The sequence below is a fragment of the Athene noctua genome, chromosome 1 (genome assembly GCF_965140245.1).
Source record: "Athene noctua chromosome 1, bAthNoc1.hap1.1, whole genome shotgun sequence".
Lineage (NCBI taxonomy): Eukaryota > Metazoa > Chordata > Aves > Strigiformes > Strigidae > Athene > Athene noctua.
Window position 1 is genome coordinate 133,611,705 of NC_134037.1, and position 24,983 is coordinate 133,636,687.

General features: G+C 40.1%; 1 protein-coding gene across 1 annotated transcript in view; it reads left to right on the forward strand.

Moving 5' to 3' along the window:
* Positions 1-24,983, forward strand: part of POLQ (DNA polymerase theta) — a 54,624-nt gene that overhangs the window by 27,361 nt on the left and 2,280 nt on the right. The window contains 15 exon segments of the mRNA XM_074927699.1: positions 328-571; positions 1,366-4,505; positions 5,500-5,643; positions 6,265-6,461; positions 7,897-8,137; positions 9,213-9,406; positions 11,069-11,206; positions 12,594-12,768; positions 13,256-13,391; positions 16,210-16,328; positions 16,947-17,131; positions 17,484-17,595; positions 19,159-19,283; positions 20,767-20,920; positions 22,696-22,811. Of these exon segments, the coding sequence (XP_074783800.1) occupies positions 328-571; positions 1,366-4,505; positions 5,500-5,643; positions 6,265-6,461; positions 7,897-8,137; positions 9,213-9,406; positions 11,069-11,206; positions 12,594-12,768; positions 13,256-13,391; positions 16,210-16,328; positions 16,947-17,131; positions 17,484-17,595; positions 19,159-19,283; positions 20,767-20,920; positions 22,696-22,811 (5,420 nt within the window).

The following is a 24,983-nucleotide window of genomic DNA, read 5'->3' on the forward strand; positions in this document are numbered from 1 at the left end:
TTTTCTGCCATCTTTTTCTTCAGTGTTTTTGGTTCATAGGGCACCTGTTACAAGATATGCGTGTGCTTGACACTTTCAAGATGAGCATCTTTGAAAAAGTAGTGTCATTCAGAATTTCTACCTCACTGATAAACCAGTTAATTCTAGATTGAGTTCTGCGAGACCAGCTCTTAGTCATAGTTATAAAAAACATGAGTTAGTTTCTCTAAGTAATGGTAAAATGAGAAATGTAAAGTGAATGCTGATCCAGATGAGGGTAAAAAATTGGATCCAGCTTGGTAAAACTGCAGCTAGAGTTAAGACACTGATATAACTTCTTTGTTCCAGGAATGGTAACAGTTTTCTGTAATCGGCTGGGCTGGCACAACATGGAACTGTTGCTCTCTCAGTTCCAGAGCCGCCTCACTTTTGGGGTTCATAGGGAGCTTTGTGACCTGGCACGAGTGTCTCTGCTGAATGCACAGCGTGCTAGGACGCTTTACAACGCTGGCTTTGTCACCGTGGCTGATCTTGCTAAAGCCAGTCCTGATGATGTGGCAACTGCTCTGAAGAATTCAGTACCATTCAAAAGGTGAGAAATCAGTAATCCAGAAGTCAAGTAAAGAAGTTTGCTTGTAAGGTGAAGGGTTACCTGTAATAAAATAGGGTAACCTTTTGGGACTTTGTGCCAGACGTTAGTTAGAAATAACTTGTAGGTGTCAGACTGATCACAGTCATTCCGTGAATATTTTGAAATTCATAGAAGCATCTTTTATTTGCAGCATAAGTTCATGAGACCTAAATTTTCTTCTTAATCCTCTTTTCTCTGCAGTGTTAAGTCCTTGGTGAATTGTTAGTGCTTTCTGGAGAGCTTTTGCTGCCTCTGAAAGGCAGCTCCTCCATATGATCAAATGAGTTGATGATTTATTACTGGGTATCATCTGAGATTCTCTTGCGATTTTCATGTTAGCGCAATGACAAGCTTCCTTGATCAAGTATTTGTTGGACTGTGCCATGACACCTTTCTGGTTCATGCTCCTGAAGTTTCCTTTCTTTGGAAAACAGTGCATGGAGGAGGATTGATTCAGACCTGGATCTTGCCCTAGTAGGGAGTTGGGACTCATGTGGGGTACGTGTTTGGACACAGAAACCTGGGAATGCTTCTGGGGATGCAGCTAGTAATATCTTTCATCAACATCAATCCACATATAAAAAACTGTAATAGTTATTTCCTTTTAAGTGCATTATATTTTGTATATAGTGCTTCTGTGAAGTTAGGAAGCTGTGAAGCTAATTGAAATAGGAACAAAGCAGAATAGTTCCAGCTCCTTGTGTTGTTTGTTGTTTTCCGCATGAATGTTTACATCTGTCTGTCATTGCCCGTAGTGTTCGTAGGGCTGTGGATGAAGATGAAGAATCGGCAGAGGAGCGTCGGACTGCGCGCAGCATCTGGGTGGCCGGAATGAAAGGCTTAACCGAAAGAGAAGCAGCTTCCCTTGTCGTGGAGGAAGCCAGGGGACTTCTCCAGCAGGATTTGGCACTGATGGGAGTGCGGTGGAACCCAGAGTCTTTTCTCAAGACTGATACATCCTCTGTGATCAGCAGTGAGTCAGAGCTGGAAGACAGACTACATAGATCAAATGGAGAGCAGTCTTCTGAGTCTTTGACGGTGTCAAACAAAAAAGGGTTCACAGTTCAACATTGTAATGGCCTTGATTCTGAGGCTGGAAACTTACCAAATATTGAAAAGGGATTTAAAAGGCGACTAAGCAGTAGTACAGAAAACTCCAGATTTGAGAGTGAACTCCCAGGCAAGAGACAAGCTCGAGCAGAGGAAGGCAATGATGATACTGTGTACAGTGCTAGAAAACGGTCAAATACGTGCAGAGAGAATGAAAACATAGAAGGAATTTCTCTGGTCAAAACCAAGACTGATTCCAGGAGAGCAATTCCAGAACTTCCTACTGAGCAAGGAAAATCACCAACATTGAGAACAAAGTCTTCAGCCTGTAGATTGATAAAAAGTACAGACATGCATTTAAACCGGACTAGGAACAAAAATACTGCTTCAAAACTGCAGAGTTCACTTACTGAAGACTCAAATATGCTTAGCATAGACATACAAAAGCTGCCTGCTTTCTACCCCACCGTTTCTACCGATAATTTTTCTTCAGACCAAAATAATAAGGAATTTATGGAAAGAGGATCTGTAACTCATAAAGTCTTAAATTCTGTACAGATGGGGCAAATTAATCTTGGGAGGACAGATAAAATGGAAAGGTTATTTACAGAGCCTACCACCACTAATGAAGGCATGCCTAAGGGGAGAGCATGTTTTCAGGCACCTGTTACATTGCAGGGCACTCCACACATCAATGTGGAGGCACATAATATTGTGAGAAGTCTAATAATATCTGGTAGTGCTAGGACACAGAGAAATGGCAATAGTGATGATAAGCAGAATAACATTAATAAAATGCAAACAGATGCGAGCTGTGCGGAGGTGATGATTGCTAAGAGGCAGATGGCTTTAAACAAAGATCATGGCAATGTAACTGTTAACTGCTCTGGAAGTGGACATCTCCATTGTGGCAGCAGGATACAGAAGCCTATGCATTTTTCTCCTGGTGCGGATAAATCCTGCTGTATTCAGATTCCGAATGGTGGCAAAAATGGGAGTGGAAAGTGCAATGGAATATTGTTACAAACTGAAGCACTTCAGGAAGCCAGCTGTCATCATAAGGATTTTTTGAAAGACTCTCTAGTAAAATCCAGAGGTGTTTGCAATGCAGATGATGCAATTCAGAATGGTCCATCTTCTGATCTGTTTTCCAACTCTAGATGCTTCGAAGACAGCTTTCAGTTGGATACTCAAACTGAGATGATAATAAAACAGGAGGGAGCAGCTGGAATCACAGGACAGCAGGGAATACAAGGTTCAGATCTGGCAGCAATACCACAGCAGGAAACCTCCAAGAAACTAAGCACTTCATGGACTGAGAATGCTGCTGATAGGAAACTGGGCTTATCAAGTTTTATCACAACAAATAACATTACAAAAAACACAGCTCAGCACTGCAGTAATAAAGTTTTGGAGTCTGGAGGCCTTAATTTACAGCCTGTAGCAAAGGAAATAGAATCTGCACCTTGCCTTAAAGAAAGCGATTTCTCAGTGACTGACTCCCAGCTACACAGTTTCCTACAAGATTACCAGTCCCAAAATTCAGTGAAAGTGGACAGTGTGTCTAAAGACCTTAATAAAGCGACCTCCCCTTTTTCCCACATTGTACGAGTAGAATGTCACCCTGTCCCCGAGAGAAGCCTGAATATGAGTGATAGCTTGCTGTTTGATGATAGCTTCAGTGATGCCAGCGACCTTTCAGCTGCTTGCATCACAGAAGCTGACAGAAAAGACCCTGTGGAGAATCAAGAGGCTATGCTTCCTCCAGATGACCTTTTGCAGAACCTAAGTCCTGTTCAGAATAAATTTGATGTCCGTGGCAATCAGAAAGAGCGTGAGGATCCTGCACAGTGTAACGATGGGTCTTTAGCATTCTCTGATCTAATAGCTGAAGCTTTAGATCACGCAAACTCCCCGTCTTTTCTGGAAGATCTTCCTTCTACATTTCACAGTCAGTCAGGATTAAGAAACCTGGGGATATGTAACAATGACCCCAGACCAAAAGACTTAGTAGGAGATCAAGTTGAAAAGCTCCAGAGAAGCCAGCAAGCTTTAGACAGGAAAACCCATCCAGTGGTGAGGACTGACCTCTCATTTGAGCTAAGCCCAGGATTGCAGGATGTATTAGACAAATGGCCTAGTCTCTCAGGCATTGAACGAGTTTCAGTAAACTCCTGTTTGAAAGGAAACTTAGTTGCTCCTATTGTTAATCAAGAGCCAGATCCAGTTTTTGAATCTGACTGTTGCCAGCCAGAGCCTTTGCCCACTTGCCAGGATTCTAAAAGCTCTTTCAAGGTTAAAGAAAATAAAACAGAAAACTCAGATCTTCCAGACTGCATAACACTTCCACTGAAGGGAAGCAACAGAACATCTTGTCCTCCACCAGATAGTAATAACGGATTTATTCCTCCAACACCTCCCAAAGAGCTTTTTTCCAAGAGTTCTGCTTTGCTCTCTGTGAAATCTGCGAGGAAGAGACAGGTCACCTGCGTGAATGAAGGGCAGCTGATTCAGCCGCATCAGAGTAGCGAGGGCAATGCTGAGCAGCAGGTAAAAACACTCCAGGTCAATCTTGGGAGTGTAGACCCAACTGAGACTGATGAAATAAAAGATGATTCCACTATAGACCAAGGCTTTTCCCTTCAGCTATCTCAGGATGTTTTTCCACTCATTCCCTTAAGTGCTGAAAGTTTCACTATTATTGACGTAGCAAGTGACAAAGCGCTTTTCCAGACTTTTCTTGCAGAATGGAAGGAGAAAAGCAGATTCTCCATCTCAGTGGCATGTGAAAGAACAAAATGTCTTTTGTCTCCCAAATCAACGATTGGTGGCAAATTCAAAAAAGGTCAGTTCTGTGTTCCAGCACATTGTTTTGTGAGCAGCAGTGTGGCATCTTCAGCTTAAAGCAGGAGTGGAGAAGGAAAGGGTTTGCAGAAAAGGAGGAAGATTACTGATACTGATTGAATATTGTCAGTCTCAGTAAAGCAAAGGAGCTGAGTCTTAGTAGAGGATGGAGAATTGGCATCAATCATTTCATTGGTAGGTCTTTGATAGTAATGGTTAGCAGCTTGTGATAACATCTGAATATTCTTAATGTTTCATTGTGTATCTAATTTTGAAATGGATCTGTGTTATGCTGTCCCTTTATTGTGTATCTTTCCATGTCATAAACAGATTTTAGTATATTTTAAAATCAATGCTATATTTAACAGTGAAATGTACAGATTGTTCAGGGTCTCCACTGAGCAGTGTTATTTGCGGGATTGCCTCTGAACCAAGGTTAAATATTTTTGAGTTTGCAAAAAGTAAATTTGGTTCAATATATACATGTGTGAAATTCAGATCAGTCTCTGGGTTGGTGCAATATTGCTTCATTTTTTTTTTCCACAGAAGTATTCATATGCTACAGTTTGCTGCTGCTGTATAAACAGACTCTTCCTTTAAAATACCAAGATTAAGCAGAGTTAGAGTCTTTGCTGTCATATTGCCATAACAACAACAAAAATTCTTAAGTATCAAAATACATTTTTGACAGACACATGTGAAATGTTTTTCAGAGAGGAAGGAGGGAATACATTTCTGTCTCAACTCTTGAAGACATTGCTAGGAAAGGCAAGAGTTTTGCAGGGATGCTATATGGGTGGTTGTTTCAGTTAAGAGGTTTTGCTATTCTAAACATGGTTGGATTTTTTTTTTCCCCAAAAGAAACACAGTTTTTTCTCCCCATAAATAAAAATGAAGGTATATATTAACTTCTAAGAAATTTAAGCTCAACTGTATGTATTTACATTTTTGGGATCCAAACTCTTCCTTCTGTATTTATGGAATTATTCCTTTAGTGAGTTCTCCTCAGTGGATGCAAGTTAAAGATGATGGATTTCCTGTCCAAGGCTGTGAAGACATCTTGGTAGTTGGACTGGCAGTATGTTGGGGTGGAAAAGATGCCTACTATATCTCTTTGCAGCAGCTACAAGACCAGACTGGTAAGTGAGCAGACAGGCTGTGCTGTGTTACATGACACTGTGTTTCAAGAAACTACCTGCAGCAGATAGGTTCTTGGAAGTGTTTGGAGTGTCCCAAACTCAGCTCAGCTGTGTGATGGAGTGGCTTGGCCATATTATTCAGCATATTAAGTGTTGAACACCCTTGAACATGTTGCTGTGGATACATCAATGCTGCTATGTAATAAGGCCGGGTAATTGGCTGAAGTACTGGATTGCTGAGCATGCACATGGCTAAAATGTTAGCTTACTCCCATGTTCTCTTTAGTTTACTTGTTTTTATCTTTCAACCTCTTCCAATTTTTGCTCTCCAGAACAAATTTGACACTTGAATGCTGAACATAACCCAATCTGTGCTACATAGGCTCATGACTAGGGCTTGATTCCTGGCTTCCTTTGTTTAGTAGTACAGACAGCATATTGCTTTTGGGAGCCTTGTCTGGTTTGATAAGATATATAATACTGCTATAGATGATTTATTATTTGTTCACAGTCCAACTGGAGATTTTGTGCTTGATGTAATTGCATCAAGATTTTTCTCTTGCCATTCTTACCATGCAGTGGGTAAAAAAAGATGATTTCTGCCTGTATTTCCTGCCTTAGAAATCAGTATGAGTTTGGCACCACCACCCTTGGACAAAAACCTGTCTGTAACAGAGAGACTGTATCATCTGCAGCTGCACCTGCAGAAGCAGCCCAAGCAGGAGCGCTCGCTTGTCATGTATAACTTCATTCAACACTACAAGACTCTGGTGATGGCTTGTGGAATCTCCTTGGAAGGAAGTTTTGAAGACCCAAAGGTTTGCAGGATAAAGAAATTTAGATTGGGTAAAACTACTAGTTTAAACACACCGGTGGAAAGACAGGAGTACCTTCCGGAACTTTACTTCTGTTTCTTAGATTTGAATATGCACATCTGTCAGGGGATTTAGTGGAAATTTTCTCCCAGTGAGAAGTTTAAAACAGTATTTAGAGGAGGCTTCTTTTGCTGTGTGTGTTCATGGCACCTACAAGACAAATGGAGCAGGTTCAGTGGTAGGTTAACGCCGTAATCTTTCACGACTGATTGCTTGGGTGGGGAGGATGAGTTTAAATCTCACCCCGTCCCAGTAGACAAGGCTGAACTCTTGTTTTGTTGCTAGAAGCAGCTTGGGACTAAAATGGCAGAAGTGCTTGTGGTCAGATTATTAATTCTGAGAGCAGAAGACATTCTAAGGAAATGATTTACTGCTATGTGTTGTATGGACCACCTTGCTTACTGCTATTTTCTCAAAACAAAGTTTACATGTAATTTCAAAAGGTTTGGGTACCATTTGTAACTCAAATGAAACACTAAAAGCACCTTCTTGTCCTTGTTAGGAAAAGCTCTAGATTCAGAGAAATTTCTGGTGCTGATTTTTAAAGCTTGCGTCACACATGGGTTGAATAGCATCAAAGTGATATTAAAATCTACAGGTAAGTAGCTAAGGTGTTGAACACAAGGACAAATTTAGCTTTTCATACCAATACATAATTTTAGGATAAAATTAAAGAGTAATAACAGTAACACCTTTCCCTGCACTGTTCCATGTGTTAAATGGAGTCATATGCATATTTGAATATATACATACACACGCGTATTACCACCCTCCCCACCTGTGTATATGCATATGGTTTTTACCTTCTGCTTATATGGCAGAGACAATGCAGAAACCCTGTGTCTCATCCTATTTTGACACAAGAAGTTGAAATATATCTATAAGTGAAATTGCTTTGAAGACAGTGGGAGGTATGAGGCTTACCGAGAATAAAACTTGCCTTGCAGAATTCTTGTTACTAGTGCTGATGTGCAAAAAAATAGGAGAGCTCAGCTTGACTAATATTCTAGATCAATAGCAAGTTCTGATTTTTACAAAGTCGGTTTTCAGATTAAACCTGTTTTGATCTTGATTTTTGTATTTAATTCCCTTTGTGTTGGGTTTTAATAAATGAAAAAAACCTGAGGACAGCACTTCTAGATGTGTTTAGTTGACAGAGGATAAGGTTATCAACTATGCAGAAATAACTTTTGGGTGAGAATGAAGCTTTTTCAGTGACTTAACGCCCTCTTGAAGGTTTTGTCTGAGTTATTTCAGTCTGCCTGCCAAATCAAGAAAAATAATCTGCACTATAACCTTGCATTAACCCCCAGTTAAATACTTACATTGTTTTATGACTAAAATGGAAAAATGTCTCATGGAGGTCTCCCTTTTTAAGGTTGCATGTTGGCTGCTTGATTCTGGCTCTAAGGAACGTACACTTCACAACATGGTGACTAACTTTCTCCCCAACGAGCTACCTCTACTGGAAGGGGTAGGCACCGGCCAAGGGGTGCAGAGCCTGGGGCTTAGTGCCAGTGGAGATCATTCTGGGCGGTACAGAGCCGCAGTAGAGTCTGTGCTTATCTTCAGTGTCATGAACCAACTGCATAATGAATTACAGAAGGAAAATCTGTCAGGTAAAGAGAGCTCCTCTGCTTGGGGCAAAGATGGAGGGTAAAGGGAGCTGTGCTACCACAGGCTGAATGATCAGTGGAATAGAGAGGAGATTTGGAAGTTCTTATCTAAGTATATTCTGTGGCAAAATGTTAATTTATTAAAAGAGGGGACTTACTTTCATCTATTTTTCAAAAACAAATTAAAATCTAATTACTATATCCCAAATATCCCCTAGTTCATTTGTTAAGGCAATAGCAGAGTCTATTTTGAGTCTCTGAACCAAGCAGATCTTTACCTCCCAGGTGAGTACCCTGGCCATTCTGAGGGGACCTGTGGGTCTGTCTATGGTTGCTCATGAACATTTTCAGAAGCTTTTTCATTTTCTTGTCAGAAGCAATTCCTGAAATCCTCAGATGTTTTCTGAGGGAAATTTCTTGCTCTTTGGACTGCCCATGTACATTGTTTGCCATGTATGTGTTGTGTCTGTGAAACTTTTGTGATCCCACAGTGAATGGTTCAGTGTGTTTACACTAATATTTGCTGAGTGCTTGTCTCTGTTTAAAAACAAGCAAACAAACCCTCCCAAAAGCATATACCTATTGGTGGACTTTATGGTTGTTTCCCCTAAACTTTATCCAAAGCCTAAGATTAGGGTCCAGTTTCACTGAAGTATTTTATTGCAAGTTTACCACAGCATTTATGATTGTGACAACTAAACTTTAGAACATTTTAAAAAGATGTGCATGGTGGAATAAAGGTGTATCAAGTTAGAAAGCTTTACATTAAGCACATCTGTGGTTTATAAAATGTTATACAGAAAGATGTTAGAAAAAAAATTTGACAGAAGTTATTATTCTCTTAAATACTTCTGTGATAAAAAATTCTGGAATACCTCTTATTATGAAATATTTCTTACTATGAAATATTCCAGAAACAAAAGTATTTCAATCTATATTAAAAGATTTCAGTGTGTCAGGACATTCAGGATTTTAAAAACCATGGATTCCTCAGTTGTTTTTTTATGAATCGGTTGATCTGCATTTGATCTGTGTTTGATGTTATAAAAGTTTTCCTTGGTGTTTGTACTTACTACAGATATATTTTCTAAAGTGGAGATGCCCACCCATTATTGCTTGGCTCTGCTGGAGCTGAATGGCATTGGTTTTAGCACAACAGTGTATGAAACCCAGAAGCAGGTCATGCAAGCTAAACTGAGCGAGATTGAGAGCATGGCTTATCAGCTGGCAGGCCACAGCTTCTCCTTGACCAGCCCTGATGATACTGCAGAGGTATGTGAAGGTTAGGGTGGGAGGGGGAGAACTTTCTCAGAAGTTACATTGAAGAAGCTTTTGCTTAGACTTAAGAAAAAAACCCCACTTCTTGGGCAGACTGTGTGTGAAGAAAAGACAAAACGCAAGCTAAACTCTGATCAGAGGTGATTTGTCTTTACACTCATTATGAGCTTGCTGCCTGCAAGGTGCCTGTGCATCTCCTGCTTGTTACTGATCATTCTGATTTCTGCTAACTTTAGCAGAAATAAAGAAGGTAGAAATGGAAATGTTGTTTGTATAGGACCTTGGCTTCTCATGGTGCTGACATGATCTGCCAATTAAATGGCTTTTGGAATATTTTGGGTGAATGGTGCAGGACTAGAGAAGCTTTTTTGCATTACCAATATTCTGCATATGAGATGTGATGTGATACCATGTAGTCTGAGTCTAAGAATAGTTGTACTGAATAAGTTGCATTGTTACCCTTGTCCCTATACAAGGATGAAAGAGGAAGAAAGACTGCTTTAATAACTTTTGAATCAACTGCTGTCTTTTATGAACCTGTATAGAACTGATTTTTTTTTTTAAAGCCTAAGAAACAGATTTCTATGTAAATTAGCAATACTTTTATTCCTGTAGAACTTTACTATATATATTGTTAATGCATGCTACATGGAATCATAGGAATATGCTGTGCATACTTTTTTTCCCATTTTCTTCTTTTCTATATATTCATTTCTTGCTGAGGGGCTATACTTTCTATGGAAGTAGTCAAAATTTACAAGCAGCCATCACTAAAAAGTTCCACAGAAATGCTCCTCCTTTCTTGCAAATGCAGGAGTTTTCCTCAGTAACAGTAGTCTGGCAGAACTCTTGAAATAATGCTTGGCTCAATTTCACTCTGCTTCATGGAAAAGGGGAAGGAAGGTTTTTTCTGAAATGCTGTTCTCTGAACTACAGGAGCTTGTTTCTCATGTGGAAATGTTAGGAATCATGTAAATTATCTTGTATTGGTCAGTAGAGCTTTACTGTTCTAATTCTGTTTCAGTAAAACTTTTGTACTACATAAACATGCAAGAGAAAAGCTTTTATTCCCTTCTGCCAGCTGTGAAATGAAACACAATAGCTGCTAAATAAGGTATATTGCTACGTAGCAACATGAAAAATGCAGAATAGTGTTCTGTCTGTCAGCAAGTGAGCATATACTTGATTTTCCAGTTCTTGGCAATTTGTTAGAAAAACTAATTTCCAACTATTCCGTAACAGATATTTGTGACCACCTTCTCTATGCCATTCATGTTACTCTGAAGCCTGCTCCCTACTAACACTTCCTTTTTTCATCAATGTTCTTCCCAGTTTTAGTCATCTTAACATCACATTTTATTAGTTGACTGTCAGCAGTAACCTGGCTTATTGGATGGAGTTAATTACCTTTTCTAAAGACATACCTCTGAACTCAAACTTCTAGTATTCAGAAAATGAGATTTTAGATTGCATTTTGTAGTTAATTAAAGTGAGGAGGAGTGACTTTGATAGCAGAGATCTTTAATCAGCTTTTTAATTACCCAAAGCATTCATACTATCCTTTGGTTGGAACAAGCTGTTTAAGTTCTCAGTTGCTATTTGCTTTCTCCTGGGAGTAGCATGCAGAAACTGATTTAAAATGCTGGCCTTTTTTAGGTTTTGTTCCTGGAGCTGAAGTTGCCACAAAATGGAGATGTGAAGGTTCAAGGGAACAAGAAAACTCTGGGTTACACCAGAAGAGCAACTGCTAAAGGAAACAGGGTTAGGTTAAGCAAGCAGTTCAGTACAACCAAGGTACAGTAAAGTCTGGTTCTAGTCTGAAAGTGACTGTAAAAATAACTCCCTCTTACCTCACACATTTGTTGCTTGAATATTGGAGTTAGGTATGCTGACTTAAATGAAAGTAAATTTTAAATGCCTTTTGCTCCTCCAGTTACCACTGGAAATTCAAACTGGATTCTGCATTCTCTGTTAGCAGAGTTATTAACTCCACCTACTTTCCTAAAGCATGAGTGTAGTGAGGACATGACTCTAACCATCAGGCTTCAATAAGAATAAATCAGGCAAAACTTGATTTCCCAAACCACCTGTAAGACCAAAATAGCACAATAATTTTGTAAAGCCAATAGTAGAAGAATTCTTCAATGTCAGCTTGAAAGACTTGACTACCATGGTGATTAAATACAGTATTCTCCCTATCTGGTACTAACATATCTGTATTTTGTGCTTCAGAGGATTTGTCTTCAGAATGGATGATCTGATGGCTTATCAAATTTAGTATATCAAAAGCTTGTATGTATGCGAAGGCTATTGACATGCTTACAAGTTGATAAATATTGTGGAGCTGCATTAATACCAACTGCTGCAGGTTAATGGGTGCACTTGCCACACAAGTGGTATTAGCAGATATAGATGTTCCCTCTTTTCAGGACTCATTAATCTGTGTTGTTTTCTTAGTTTCCTCTTGTTAAGCGTAGTCAGCGCTTAGAAGACAAGTATTGATTTCTGAAACTCAAGTAGCAATGAATGTGGTGGAGGTGGCAGAGCAGGGAGCAAGAAGCAAAGTGAGGATTTCCTCCTTTTGTAATGTGGAGGGTTGAGGCTGCAGCTGCCTGCTGCATACAAAAAAATGTTATTTTGAGAAATGTTTGCATGCCACTGTCTTTTGAAATTCTTGTTATTCCCTTCATATTTCTGATTTAACTGAAAGGATTTGATTACTAGTGATCAGCTTTGTCTTTCAAGGAGTTTAAGGGCTTAATTTTATGAATTCCTAGTATACACATAGAGAGCAGGGACAAAAATATCCATGAAGATGGAGGAGCATTAATGCTGGGCAAGAGGAGACAGTGTAGGGGACCTATGGCAAGTGATGCTTTATTTGATCATTTCAGGTGATTTATTGGTTGGTGCAGACTGAGTCGTGATAAGGCTGCAGAAGTCCAAAGAGAGGTGATTACTGTCTTGTGTGTAATAAAACTGCAGCTTTGATCAAAGCCCACGGTGCTTTGATTGCCCAGGTGTAGATGATGTAGTGGAGGGATATCCATTTAATTTCAAGGCAGTGACACTGGAAGCTCACTGCGAGTGAAGGGGTCACTTTTCTCTGCAAACTGCAAAAACTGTATGAATAAAGCTTTAAAGGCAGTTGATTATACCTGTGCCCTTTTCTCCCCACAAGGATGTTTTGGAGAAATTAAAGACACTTCACCCATTGCCAGGGCTGATACTGGAATGGAGGAGGATCAATAATGCCATTACTAAAGTGGTGTTTCCACTACAGAGGGAAAAGCGATTCAATTCTGCCCTGGGAATGGAAAGGATATATCCAGTGTCACAGACTCACACAGCTACAGGTAAAGAAATACGTGCAAAATCCTGACTACTTACTGTTTTTGTTTTTGTTTTTTTCTTTTTGTGTGTGGGCAGCTTTTCTGTAGGAAAAGATAGGAAATCAAGCCTGTGCTCTAATTCAGCCAAATGAAAATACTGAAATACTTATTTCACATACATCTGGCCTAAAAGTCTAGATGTGTTTAAAATAGCATTTGTGTTCACTGAGCAGTATTATTAATTTCTTGCACATATTAACATTTAAATCTCTGACTGTAGAACAGATTCTGGATTTGGGAGTTTCTTATTAGTGATACAGCAGTGCTGAAGGGGAACCGTCTCAAACCCATTAAACCTAAACTATTTTTTCTTCAATTTTCTCAGTGGTTGTGTCCTGTCCCCCCTCTCCTGCCCCTTGCTTTCTGGTGATGCAGATGTGTGTTCAGCTGTGCTAAGTTAGAGAGACTCCTCTTGGACCCTTACTTAGTTCTGCCTTGTCTTCCTTATCAGGTCGAATAACCTTCTCAGAGCCGAATATCCAAAATGTGCCAAGAGATTTTGAGATTGAAATGCCAACTGTGATTGAAGAAAGCCCACCCTTCCAAGCCTATGGAAATGTTAATTCTCATGCTGTTTCTGGGGGCAGGTAGGAGGATCTTGGCAAAGCTTCTGCCTACTCTTCTGATCTGAATGTTGTCAAGTTGCCAAATTTCTCTTTTGTGACTTCACCTGTGGTTGCTGTGATGTCAGTATGACTTGTTACTTAGTGTTTCTCTTACAGTTTCAGGGGACTAAATACCTAAAACTCAGTGACACATGAAAGACCTAATAATACTAACATCATGTGGCTCCATGTAGCTGCTTGCTTTTGAAATTCTTTATAAGACCCTACAGTGAGATTAAGCATTATGCTCTCAACTGTTGGATTGAATGTCTGAGTGTGAAAAGTAACTAAACTTGAAGTTAGGATCTGGTTTGACTTTCCAGGAGCTACTCTGAAAGAGGGATAGGAGTTATGGAGGAAGCAGAAGAAAGTTCATCTGTTTTATGCTGTGCAGCTCCCTGTGTAAGGGAACATGGTCAACGTATTTTTCATTCTTTGTTAATAATTTCATGTGTGATAATGATCCTGCAAAAGCTACCAGATAGCAGAAAAAGATTTCTAAATCTGGTTCTGTTAACCAAATGTCCTATTTTGACAGCATTACATGCCAGTGCCTAAACAGTTGCATGGAAGTCTAGTGAAATATCAAGGTGAATCTTTTAGCAGCTAGTTTGTGAGTTTAGGGGCTCCATACTTGCTGGTGGTTTTCTGTCCTTTCAGTTTCTCTTTTCATTCAGGTTCTTGTCCCACATGTGTCACCTGAGTGGCTTTTATAATACTTTTTCCCATAGCAAGATGTGAGACATTTGAAAAGTTTTTGGCTCTTCTGTCTGTCTCTTCCTACCACCATGTGTCTAATGTCCTTGTGCCTTGAGTAGGTCACGGGAAGAGAGCCCAGGAGTACCAGGATCTTGTCTGTCTCTCTTCAGAAGAGCCAGGCGTAGCCATGGAGGCGGAAATGTTGTTCTGAGAAATAGCTCTGGCAGTGCTAAGGCTTGCAGCAGCTTTGCAGGACAGTTGGAGAGTGGGCTGGGTTCTTAGTCTTCCCTGTAGAGAACCAGTCCATCAAAGAAGTGGGATGCTTGCTGAACTTTGAGAGAGGTCTGCTTCTCAGGCTGACTTTTGGGACTGCATTCCTTAGTAAAGCAGCTGCTGTGTTAGGAAAATGGGCAATCCTAAAGGCACAGAAATAGCTGCTGGCACAAAGAAGCTGTCATGCAGCCTAAGCCTGATAGGCCTTCCAAACTTTGGTCCAAACTGTCTTTTATCTTAGTAATTACTTTTGCTACTCCTTCCTCTTGTAAGAAGCTTCTGGCCAAGGGAGTGTAGCTAAATTAGATAATGGTATAAACCCCTTACTCATTCTACTAAACTGGGAACCTATGCTGGAGAGAGTCATTCTCTACAGTTCCCATATGTTGTCCCTCACCTTTATTTCTTTTGAAAATTTATTTCTGATGTTTTTGTGCTATCTTTCATCTCCTTAATCCCTACCATCCCTGAAATGACAAGGTATAAGAAGAAAAGAGAGTGCACAAGGGAAAAGAGCATGATGTCTTTTCTGTGCTTTGCTGAAACTTGATCTCAGAGGTACCTTTTGATACTGATAAAGAAATTGCTCAGATCCCTGAACCGAACATTGAGAACTTATAAAGGCCTTTTGACTTCCAGTGAAGAACCTAAGGGGCTGACTGGTAGACTGGTGCTGATGGGAGTAGGTGGTGTGAATGGTGTCCCAGCTGTGCGCTCTTCAGTGGGTACATTGATGAATATAGTTCCATCTGCAGTTACAAGTGACTTGGTGGGTGTGATGGTTTTAAGCCCTGCCGGGACCAGAGACCACGTTGCCGTTGTCCCTCCCCCACCCTCAACTGGTCAGGCTGCAAGTGAGGCACAAACCCCGGGTTAAAATAAGAAGAAATTTAATACAACAGTGTAATACGCAATCTGAACAACAACAGTAGCAATGATAACAACAATAAACAGCAATAACAGTAAACAAGACAAAAAATACACAGAGAAATACCACAATGGTTACAGACAGCTTGCTCACAATCCTCCCTGCCACCAAAGCCACAAAGGAAAAAGTTCCTGCCCTCCCGCGACCGGACCTGACTTCAGCATGGTATGAATAACCTGCCTGGAGATCCCTTCCCCCTCTCTGCTGGGGAAACTTATCCCTATCCTAGCGGAACCAGGACAGTGGGACATGAGAGCTAAGTCAGCCCTGAGAAGTTGCAGAGCACCTGAGCACCACTGTAAACTTCTAGCCTTCTGGAAAAGAAAATCAAGTTGCCTTGGGGCAATTTTTTGCTCTGTCTTTAGAGAGGAAATGTGCAGTGTTTTATGAGCACATCTTCTGCAAGTTTTGTTCTGCTTTTACAGATTTATTTGTGTATGTGCATGCAGCCATGAGGCTGATGTTGTGGGCGAAAATTTCTGTCTCTACTAGGTATGGGCTAGTGTAGGCATTCTGCATGTGAGAATGATGTTGAGAGAAGACTTGGCACTCAAGGTGAGGTGTTGAATTTTTAGGACTGCTATCTCTGGAATGCACCCATCAGATCTCGGGTCTTTCATCTTACCTGTTTTGGAGTGGAATTACCCAATTTATGAACCAAGCCCTGCATGTACGAGAAAGATTTATCACTAGATCTGTTCAGAGTCAGTTAATTGCTTCAGGTGTACATGTGGCCTCTGTCCAACTACGTCATGGTCAAATTTAGGTATGGATTGTCCAGAAGAGTGGAATAGAGTCTACTGTCTCACTTGTTTTCACTGATTCTTTGTGGCAAAAATGATTATGCATCTTTAAGTGTTTTAGAAACTGGTGAAGAACAGTCATTCTTTGTCTCTGCAGATGTAGAAACCCCTCCAGTATTTTGGCTAATGGCCTAAAGGTTCAGGCTGAAGACCAATTGGAAGAAAGAGGAATACCATTTTCTGTTAGCATGAGGCATGCTTTTGTTCCCTTCCGAGGTAATGCCCAGATCTTGCTCTGTAATTGTTAAGAATATAGTTAGCAAAAATCCTATATCTAATGAAGAGTTAAGAACTGGTGACAGTATGTATCTGACTGAGCAGCCTACTTGGAAAATACTGCAGTAGTTAGCATGCCCTCAAAATTATTCACAAGGCTGTAAAGGAGAGAGTTTCTTTCGGGAAAAGTATTCAAATGTTCTCACCTTCATTTTGTCTTTAAGAATACCTGCTTTTTGAAGAGGTAGCTTAGGCAACTCTTCATAATAGAAATTGCACTCTGTGGAGTGTTTTTTCTATCCAAATGTCAGTTATCACATTGCCTGCCCTGGCTAAGTACAAGTCTGCTGGTTTGATCTCGTGCTGATCGTTCCTAGTAGGTGCTAGGCTTTTACAAGACACCTGGACAGTCTGTGGTTTTGGTGGATTCTAGATTTAGAGGCTTGATGCAAAGCAGGCAGGCCTGGGCATCAGGGAAACAGGCAAGAATTTGTCTGTTAGAAGTGGCTGTGGAAAAATTTCAGAGCAGAAGGTGCAAGGACAGCTTCAGTCCTTCTTGTTGGAATGTTGTTGGAGTAATCTATGAAATAATGGCTTCTGCTAACTTCTTGACTTCAGGTGGTTTAATCTTGGCTGCTGATTACTCTCAGCTGGAACTGAGGATCCTCGCTCATTTGTCTTGTGACTGTCGACTCATACAATCCTTGAACGAGGGTACTGATGTCTTTAAGAGGATTGCAGCAGAATGGAAAATGATTGATCCTGAAGCTGTTGGAGATAGGACCAGGCAACAAGCTAAACAGGTAATCTTTAGGAAAAGAATTCAGCAGGAGCTTTCTGGACAGGAAGGTTTAGTGTTCAAAACATCAGGGAGTCACGGTAGTACGGTTTTCTGTTTGGGTTTGGCCGTGATTGTTCAACAGTTGCTTTGTATGTCCTGCCACTCTCTGTTTCAACTGGAGCTTGTCTGGGTTTCGGGGGATGAGGATGGAGAAGAGCAGCATGAATGGCTTGGACTCAGAGGTAGCCTCTTCTTCAATGCTTGCCCTTGTTTCCCATGTACTTATCGTCCAGTGATTCACATTTTGTTTTGGCTCTGCTTTCTCTGCATGGTTCACCATATGGTTTGTGGTTCTTCACACTGTCCTCTGACAGATTTGCTATGGAATCATCTATGGAATAGGAGCAAAATCTTTAGGCGAGCAGATGGGGATTGATGAACACGAAGCTGCCAATTACATTGAATCCTTCAAATCAAGATACACAGGTTTGGATATGGCTGTTTGGGAGCTGGGTGGTGGTGGTGGTTGTTTTTCATCCCTTCTCTCCATGTCTCTTCAAATCCTGGTCTCAGCACGCTACTACTCCTCTGTCTCTTGAAAAAGTTTTTAATTTTAAAAAAGTCCAGTACAAGAACACAGCAGTTTGATACTCCATAATGTTTTACTGTACACTCTGTTTTTATTCATCTTTAGGACCTTGTTGTTTGCTTATTGCTTAAATTATTTTGTTGGGTTTTTAATTAATTTATAAGCCCTGGGGATTCATTTTAAAGCTTTTAACTTTCTGAATAAGAAACACTCTTTTCCTTATTAAAACACACAGCTTCAAGGGGTATGCAATACAACTTTAGACCACACTTCTTATAATTTTTTAAGTATAACCATTTCTCTCTTCTGCTTTCAGTGTTTTAAACTGTTTTGCATATAACCCTTAGATTTTTTTCCAGCTGCTCAGAGCAGCTCTCCCATGGTTTGTAAAAAGACATTGTTGCATTTTTAAGAAGCATGTTAATTTTTAGGAAAGCTACAGAGAAAGTAGAGCTGCAATCAGAAAATGAATGGAGGGCAAATGGGATGAGAGGCAGCTAGCTCTAATCAGAGGACTTGGAAATGAGCTCAAAAGTTACATTCTGAAGATTCAGGGTTTATTTCTTTAGGAGACAGATGTTGAGAAATAGTGTCCTATTAAGAGTTTTAGACTCCAGTAATTTCTGGATAGTCTCTCCTTCATGACCATTAGAAACTACTTCCTGCTTCCTCCCTCTCGATACATGTGCATATACAAACTCTGCAGTGTACCTTGTATTGTAACTTCTTATGAATTTTCACTTATGTATTGCCTGGTTGACATGCTGAATTACATACCTAATGAATTAACCAATGTTGTCAGTCTTGATTTTGAATAGCTCCTTTTACATTTTATATTTTGTAAATCTTGGAAAGAAATTGTCTGAAGTTAACTTTTTCCACTTTAGTGCAGTTACCTGAACTTGCAGTGAAAGGGACTCTTCCCCGTCTCACCTTTCTTTGACCTAAGTTTCTTTTTAACACTCTCAGTGGATTCGCTCCTTCCCTTGCAAAGTGTGGGTAGGTGAGTTTCTTTCATCCTAGAATCTGAAGTGACACAGTCGGAAGTCAGGCAGCCTGAGGCATCAAGGGCTCTGACTTCTGCTTTCAACTTACTCCCTTCCCTACTACTTGTCTTTCCAATGCTGGTCCAGGTCCTGACCTCTCCATTATCAATAATACATGTCCGATCCTCCTTGCCTGGCTTCTGTGCAGAATGGACTTCCTACCTCCTTGTGCACAGCCAGATATCCTGATACTGTACACTCTCTTCCACCTCAAAAGTCTTAATAGGTTTCCCAGCAGAGCTGTGAATAAGCTGAATGAGAGATTGTGTGCCCTTGTCCACTGACAGGTTCTAGGAAATATAAAGAATGATCTTTGTGTTGCTTGGGTATCCCAGACTGCTTTCAGTGACCCCAGTGAGAAGTCAACATGAAATGTCAGCTGTATTAGGGAAAACTTTCTCTTGCCTTTCACAGGGATTCAGAAATTCTTGAGGGAGACAGTGAGGAACTGCAGAAGAGATGGGTTTGTGCAGACCATCCTGGGAAGACGGAGATACCTGCCAGCTATTAAAGATCCAAACCCCTACAGTAAAGCTCATGTATGTTGAGTGCAGTACCTTTTTTTTTTAAAATCCGTCCTTTAATTTTAAAGTATTAGATTTTTTTGCATATCCGTATCTGCAGTTTTACAGGGTCTATGAGCCATCTTGGTCATGACCTTCCACTTCTCACTTAGTTCATTGTTTCCTCAGTTGTTCTCTGAATAACAGAGCTTTTGTCAAGGTCTGCTTGATATAAGTCATCTGTGACTGGGTGTAGAGCTGTCATCGCTGTGGTAACCTCACTTCAGAACTCCCATGTTGGAGCTGGAGTGAGTAATTTATTGAAATCAGTGGACATGATTTTAAAAAGCCTCCACAGAGTGATGTGCTTTAACTCTTCAGGCTGACTTGCTCCCACTCAGCAATCTTCATATGTTATATGCTTTCAGCACTTGAACAAGAAAGGGCATTTAAGTCCTATATTTTTGGGTATTTGTTTCTTTTCTTATTTTCCCTCAAAGGAAAATTGCTCTAACTTGTTAGATAAATATTTACTTAATAAACGCCTTTGCACTGGCATTACTTTTTTTCAAGGTCATTTTGGACACTTCTGTCATAGACTCTGCTCCAGTAAGAGTGAATTGACTCCTTGGGGACATGTTGGTGCATTTCTGTGGGGAGGAAGCATTATACTTCTCAGAAGGAAATTGGATTAGATTGTGTGGAATTAAAGATTAGAGTGGAAGAGGGAGGAAGTGGGGGTACTCCAAGTAGTTGAAAGGGAAACAAGGAGACCTTAAAAAAATTTTTGAGATGATTTGACTATTTAATCTGAAGGATACTTCAGCATGAAGCTTTGTAGATGCACCTTCTGTTCAACTTTGATTTATTCTTGAAAATCATATTAAAGACCAGTTAATGAATTATTTTCACTTTCATTTCAGCTTCTTCATAACTTTTTGCACACATTTCAGCTCTAATCAAAGAGAGAAGAACCTTTGAATGCAGTTTTCTTGTCTGAGGAGGGGATTAATAAAGAGGTTGCTTGTGTGGAAAAAAATGTCATTGTGTAATAGTGTTGTCTGATGTGTTTTTGTGCAGCTGTTAGGCTCTGGCTGTTGGGCTTCAGTGCAGCAGACCAGACTGTTAGTCCATCTTGCCCTTGCTTGACCATTCCTGATGCTTCTGAAGACAGACAGAAGTACTTGGATTAACTGTGAGGTTCTTCTGTTCCTCATGAAACTATTACCACGTGTATATGCTTCTTCCTTTTGTGGCTTGTGACTCTTGCAGGTTATTACCCTTGATATTAATTTTAAATTTGTGGAAATCCTGCTTTTCTCAGTCACCTGGAGAAATTTGACATCTGAAGCTAGTCTATAATGTCTTTCTTTCAGGCAGATATAACAAACTCTTTATCTGGAGGTTTTACTGTGCCTGTATTTGGCCGTGTATTTATTATTTTTAATGAAGCACTTGTGGCATTCTGGATTTGATTTATTTTTGGGGGTGAGTTTTGAGAACAACTATCTCTGTTTAGGCAGAGCGACAGGCTGTGAATACAACTGTTCAGGGATCTGCTGCAGACATTGTCAAAACAGCCACTGTGAACATTCAAAGACGCCTGGAAGCTTTCTCTTCTGTGACCAAGTCTCATGGACATCTGGAATGTTCCTTACAGAGGGATAAGACTGGTATGCTCACCTCTTCCTTGCACACCAGAGTGAAATTTTCAATGTTACTAATTAAAAAAAAAAACCCTGCAAAAAAAAGTTAGGGCATTTGAACTAGTAGTGGGAGACATTTTATTTCCTGACAGTGGTAAGTCTGTGTTTAATGAGCAAAAAAGTCACCAAGGAAGGAGGGAGAATATCTGCTCAACACACAAACAAACAAATGGTGACATCAGATCGGAAACCCCAAATCAGATCTTGAAGAGGCTGGCAGTGGTATTTCATATGTGATACGGTCTGTGATGCCATCACATAATTGTTCAAAAGTAGGAAGGAGAAACTGAGCAGATACTCTGGCTTCGAAGGCAATGAAAAGATAGAGCGGTACAACTTCTGGTTCCAAAAAGACAATTATTGGTTAGAATTAAGTCTGGAATTTATTGTCTGGAATTTGATGTACAGAGGCTCCACAAGAGTATTATATTGAAGCAATTAGCAGCATAAATTTCTTCTGGCTGCAGATAGCAAAGCTGTGCTGGGGGAATACCCATTCCCAGAGGAGTGCTATGAAGACTTTTTTTTAGCATAATGTAGACCGTGTTTTGTTCACCAGTCATGTATTTTTAGAAAGACAACTTAAGGGGTGGAGTGCTATATTTCTTTGATAGTTCAAATGCTTCAACCTGAAACATGAAGCTATCTTAATATGAAGAGTCTGTTTTGTAGGACTGAGAAGGAAAACTAAATAATTAACTGCAAAACCTCTAAAAATATGTCAGGGAGTTTTGTTTTAGAGAGACAAGATTCAGGGGTCTGCTATGAGTAGAAGGCATGTGCTCCGCAGAACCTCCCACCCCTTCCAGGAGCCAGAAGCTACTGACCTTTGGCCAGTGTAATTGTTGGAAGGCAAATAGATGCATTTGTGACAGTTTTTCCTTCTCTGATAGTAGCTGTTTCAGGAGCTGGAAAGAATTATCTTTCAGCAAGTTATAAATGCTTGTGCCATCAGAGAAACATCGTGTGGCTTCTCCAACATTGCTGCTTCGGTGTGAGGTTTGTGTGAGGAACTCATGATGCTGTGAAACCCTTCCTGTAGTTGTGAACTGGAGTCCTCCTGCTAGCTAACCTGAGAAATAAATAACTTTAGTGTCTGTGTGTGTGAGGTTGTGTTTGTTTACTTTTCTTAAAAAAAGCTTTTACTATGGAATGGTTTGTTCTGCTTTATTTTTGTCAGGAAAGATCTACCAGGATCCTGTTTTTGTCAGCTGCTTATTTGTTTATTCAAAAACTGCTCTTTTTTTTTCTTTCATTTTTTTTAATCAGGAGTAGTAGCAGCAGTTTCAGATAACTGCATTTGAGAGGAGGCTTACTGCATGTTTAGACTAGCCATTAAAATGATTTTGGAAGAAAAGCAGAATCCTAATTCATTGCCAGAGAAAATGTTGTAAACTGACTTCTGATTAAACCTGACATGATTTTATTTAAAATTTACTTTTAAAACAGATGGTTCAGGAGATGCAACTGTCTCCTGTTTATGTTCTGATTCATTCTTTTATAATGTAAGGCTGAAATGTTTATATCTAAAATGCTTTTCATTAACATTTTTCCCTCAGTAGCTGTACAAATATTGATAGAATAGTAATGTTATGTGGTTTTATCTGTAGGCATGGGCTTTTTCATTTTAAAGTTCCTCATGTTCTTTTTCTCAGCATTAGGAATGTGTGAGGGCTTTTTAATTACAGGAAAGATGTCTTTGTGTCGTGGTATCTAACATTCTGTGTACTTCACCTTTGTAGGAAGACTAGTGAGGAAGAGCAACAGAGGGATGTTACATCCTATCAGTGGAGGTTTCTTTATTCTCCAACTTCATGACGAGCTCCTCTATGAAGTTGCAGAGGATGATGTCATCCAGGTACAGCCGTGCAGTTACTTTTTCAGCTACCTACTGCATTATGATGTTTCAAACAAGCCTTTCTTCTAGGGGCTCAGCTTCTCTTCCCTGGATCCTCTCTTGCTGTGTGCTAAAAGGTCTATGAAAACAAAGTTGAATTGGGTGAAAAATGATGTTCGTATTCTCGATCCCTTTATTTTCAGACTCAAGCCATCCCCGTGGCTTTATTTTTCCAGTGTGTGCTTTGCTGCTTATAATAGCAGCCAATACATCTTCCCTGCAAGGTCGACGAGTGAAGTAGCTTAATATTATTGACAGGTGTAGGGGAAAGCTTTTCCTTGGGAGGTATTTTTGCCTGCCTGTTTATACTCCTGTCTTCTGGTGCCTAACTCAGAACATGCATTATTACAACTGTGGTTCGTACTCTGTGTAGGGAAAGGAGGATTCTGTACTTCTGGCGCTTGTTTCCTCATTCCCTGTCTTTCTGGTAGGAGAGTTACTGTGCTGGGAGGTGTAAGAACTGTGCTGTGTGGACTTAGGGTACCTTTCACGTGCATACTTGTGTGTGCTCTTCCACTGCGTAGGCACTCCTGTGCCTGGGCATAGCAGTGTCTGTGTGACAGCTGTCAGTAGCAAGTGCTTTGACTGTTGGCAGCTCAGTGTTTTCCCAAGTCCTGAGCACAAGCACAGGAAGGCTCCCAGGACGTGCTTCCATAGCTTGGGATGTCTTTCTCCTGCTTCTGTTCTGCGCATACACATCTTTAATGACGAAAGGCCATGTCCTGATAGCAAGCAGTAACTCCTACTCTGAGGAGCTTTCAGCAGTACTGACTGGCCTCAGCATTTTTCTTTTTTTTTAAATTTTATTAAGAACAAAAGGTTTAATATTTTTCTCTTGAATCTCAGCTGAAGCTTCTGTTTGTTTTGCCAGGTCTGTTCAGACATCTGCTGCTTCAATCCAGGCAGGCTGTTTTAGAGATGAAAAGTCTCCTAATTTTCTTTCTGTATGAAACTGAAATCCCCTGGGTATAGGATTTTATGTCTTTAGATACCGAGTCCAAGTTATCACAGTGTCCCCAGAAGAACTGGGGCCAAATGAGTGGATTTGCTTATTATTTTATTTTTCCATTAACAGCCTAAACTTCAAGTGAAATTATTACCAGATTTTCTAACTTCCTTCAGATATATTTCTGTCCATAGATTTTCTGAACAGTCACTTAAAACAGCATATGCACATGATGCATGTTTCCTAAACTGGCTTTCCTTGTGTATGCCAAATTTGCTTGTTTTTCAAGGATTTCTGTCTAGCTGAGACAGTGTACTTCTTACCCCTTTGATTAGTTGTTTTTAGGGCCTGAAAGGATCTCTTTTTTCTTTTTTTTTTTTTTCTGTGATAATATTGCCTGCTCTTCTTTCATATGTACCATTAGAATTATTGTATAGTGGAAAGATCTGGGTTGGAAAGGATCTCTTGAAGTCTCTCCCTCTTAAGCCCCAGCTGAAAGTAGGGCCTGAATTACTGAGCCCTTTTGAACTACAATATATCTTTTAGTGAAAAAGAACTGAGCATTTCTTGGTTTCTGTATTGGTGAGGTTTTTTTATCTTGCTGGCACCAAAGCTTTATTATACTGTAAATCATCTATTTCTGTGCTGCAACAGCAATTTTTATTCAAACAAGTTAGTTTGGTCACAGGCTTGATGCTGACTCTGGCTTATTTTCAGCTGCTAAAGTACACAAAAGAAAACTAAAAATGTCTTTCCATATATCTAAGAATTTGTGTTCCAATCAGAGTATCCTGACAAATGGTTTGTAAGAGACAAAATGCTAGTGATCATTCTGTTTTCATTTGCAGTCTATCAGTGAGCTAGCTTGCCTCTCTTAAAAGACCACATTGGGGTAATAGCTGTTTTTTCTTGTGCTGAAGTGTGAAACGCCCGGGGCATCAGGGCTTTCCTTGTCTGTGCAGATTGTCAAAGTGAAGGTAGGGAGATTTCAGAGCTTATCACAACAGCAAGACTGTGATAATATTGCAGAAGGTGATAGAAGGAGGCTTGACCTTCTTCTACCTGTTGAGCTGACCCTGGCACTGAGGAGTCAGTTAGAAACATGAAGATATAGACTAGATTAAAAGCTTCTAGCCTTTGATTCTTAAACTGCTTGCTTGTTCCTAGTATCACTGCATTTATGTTTT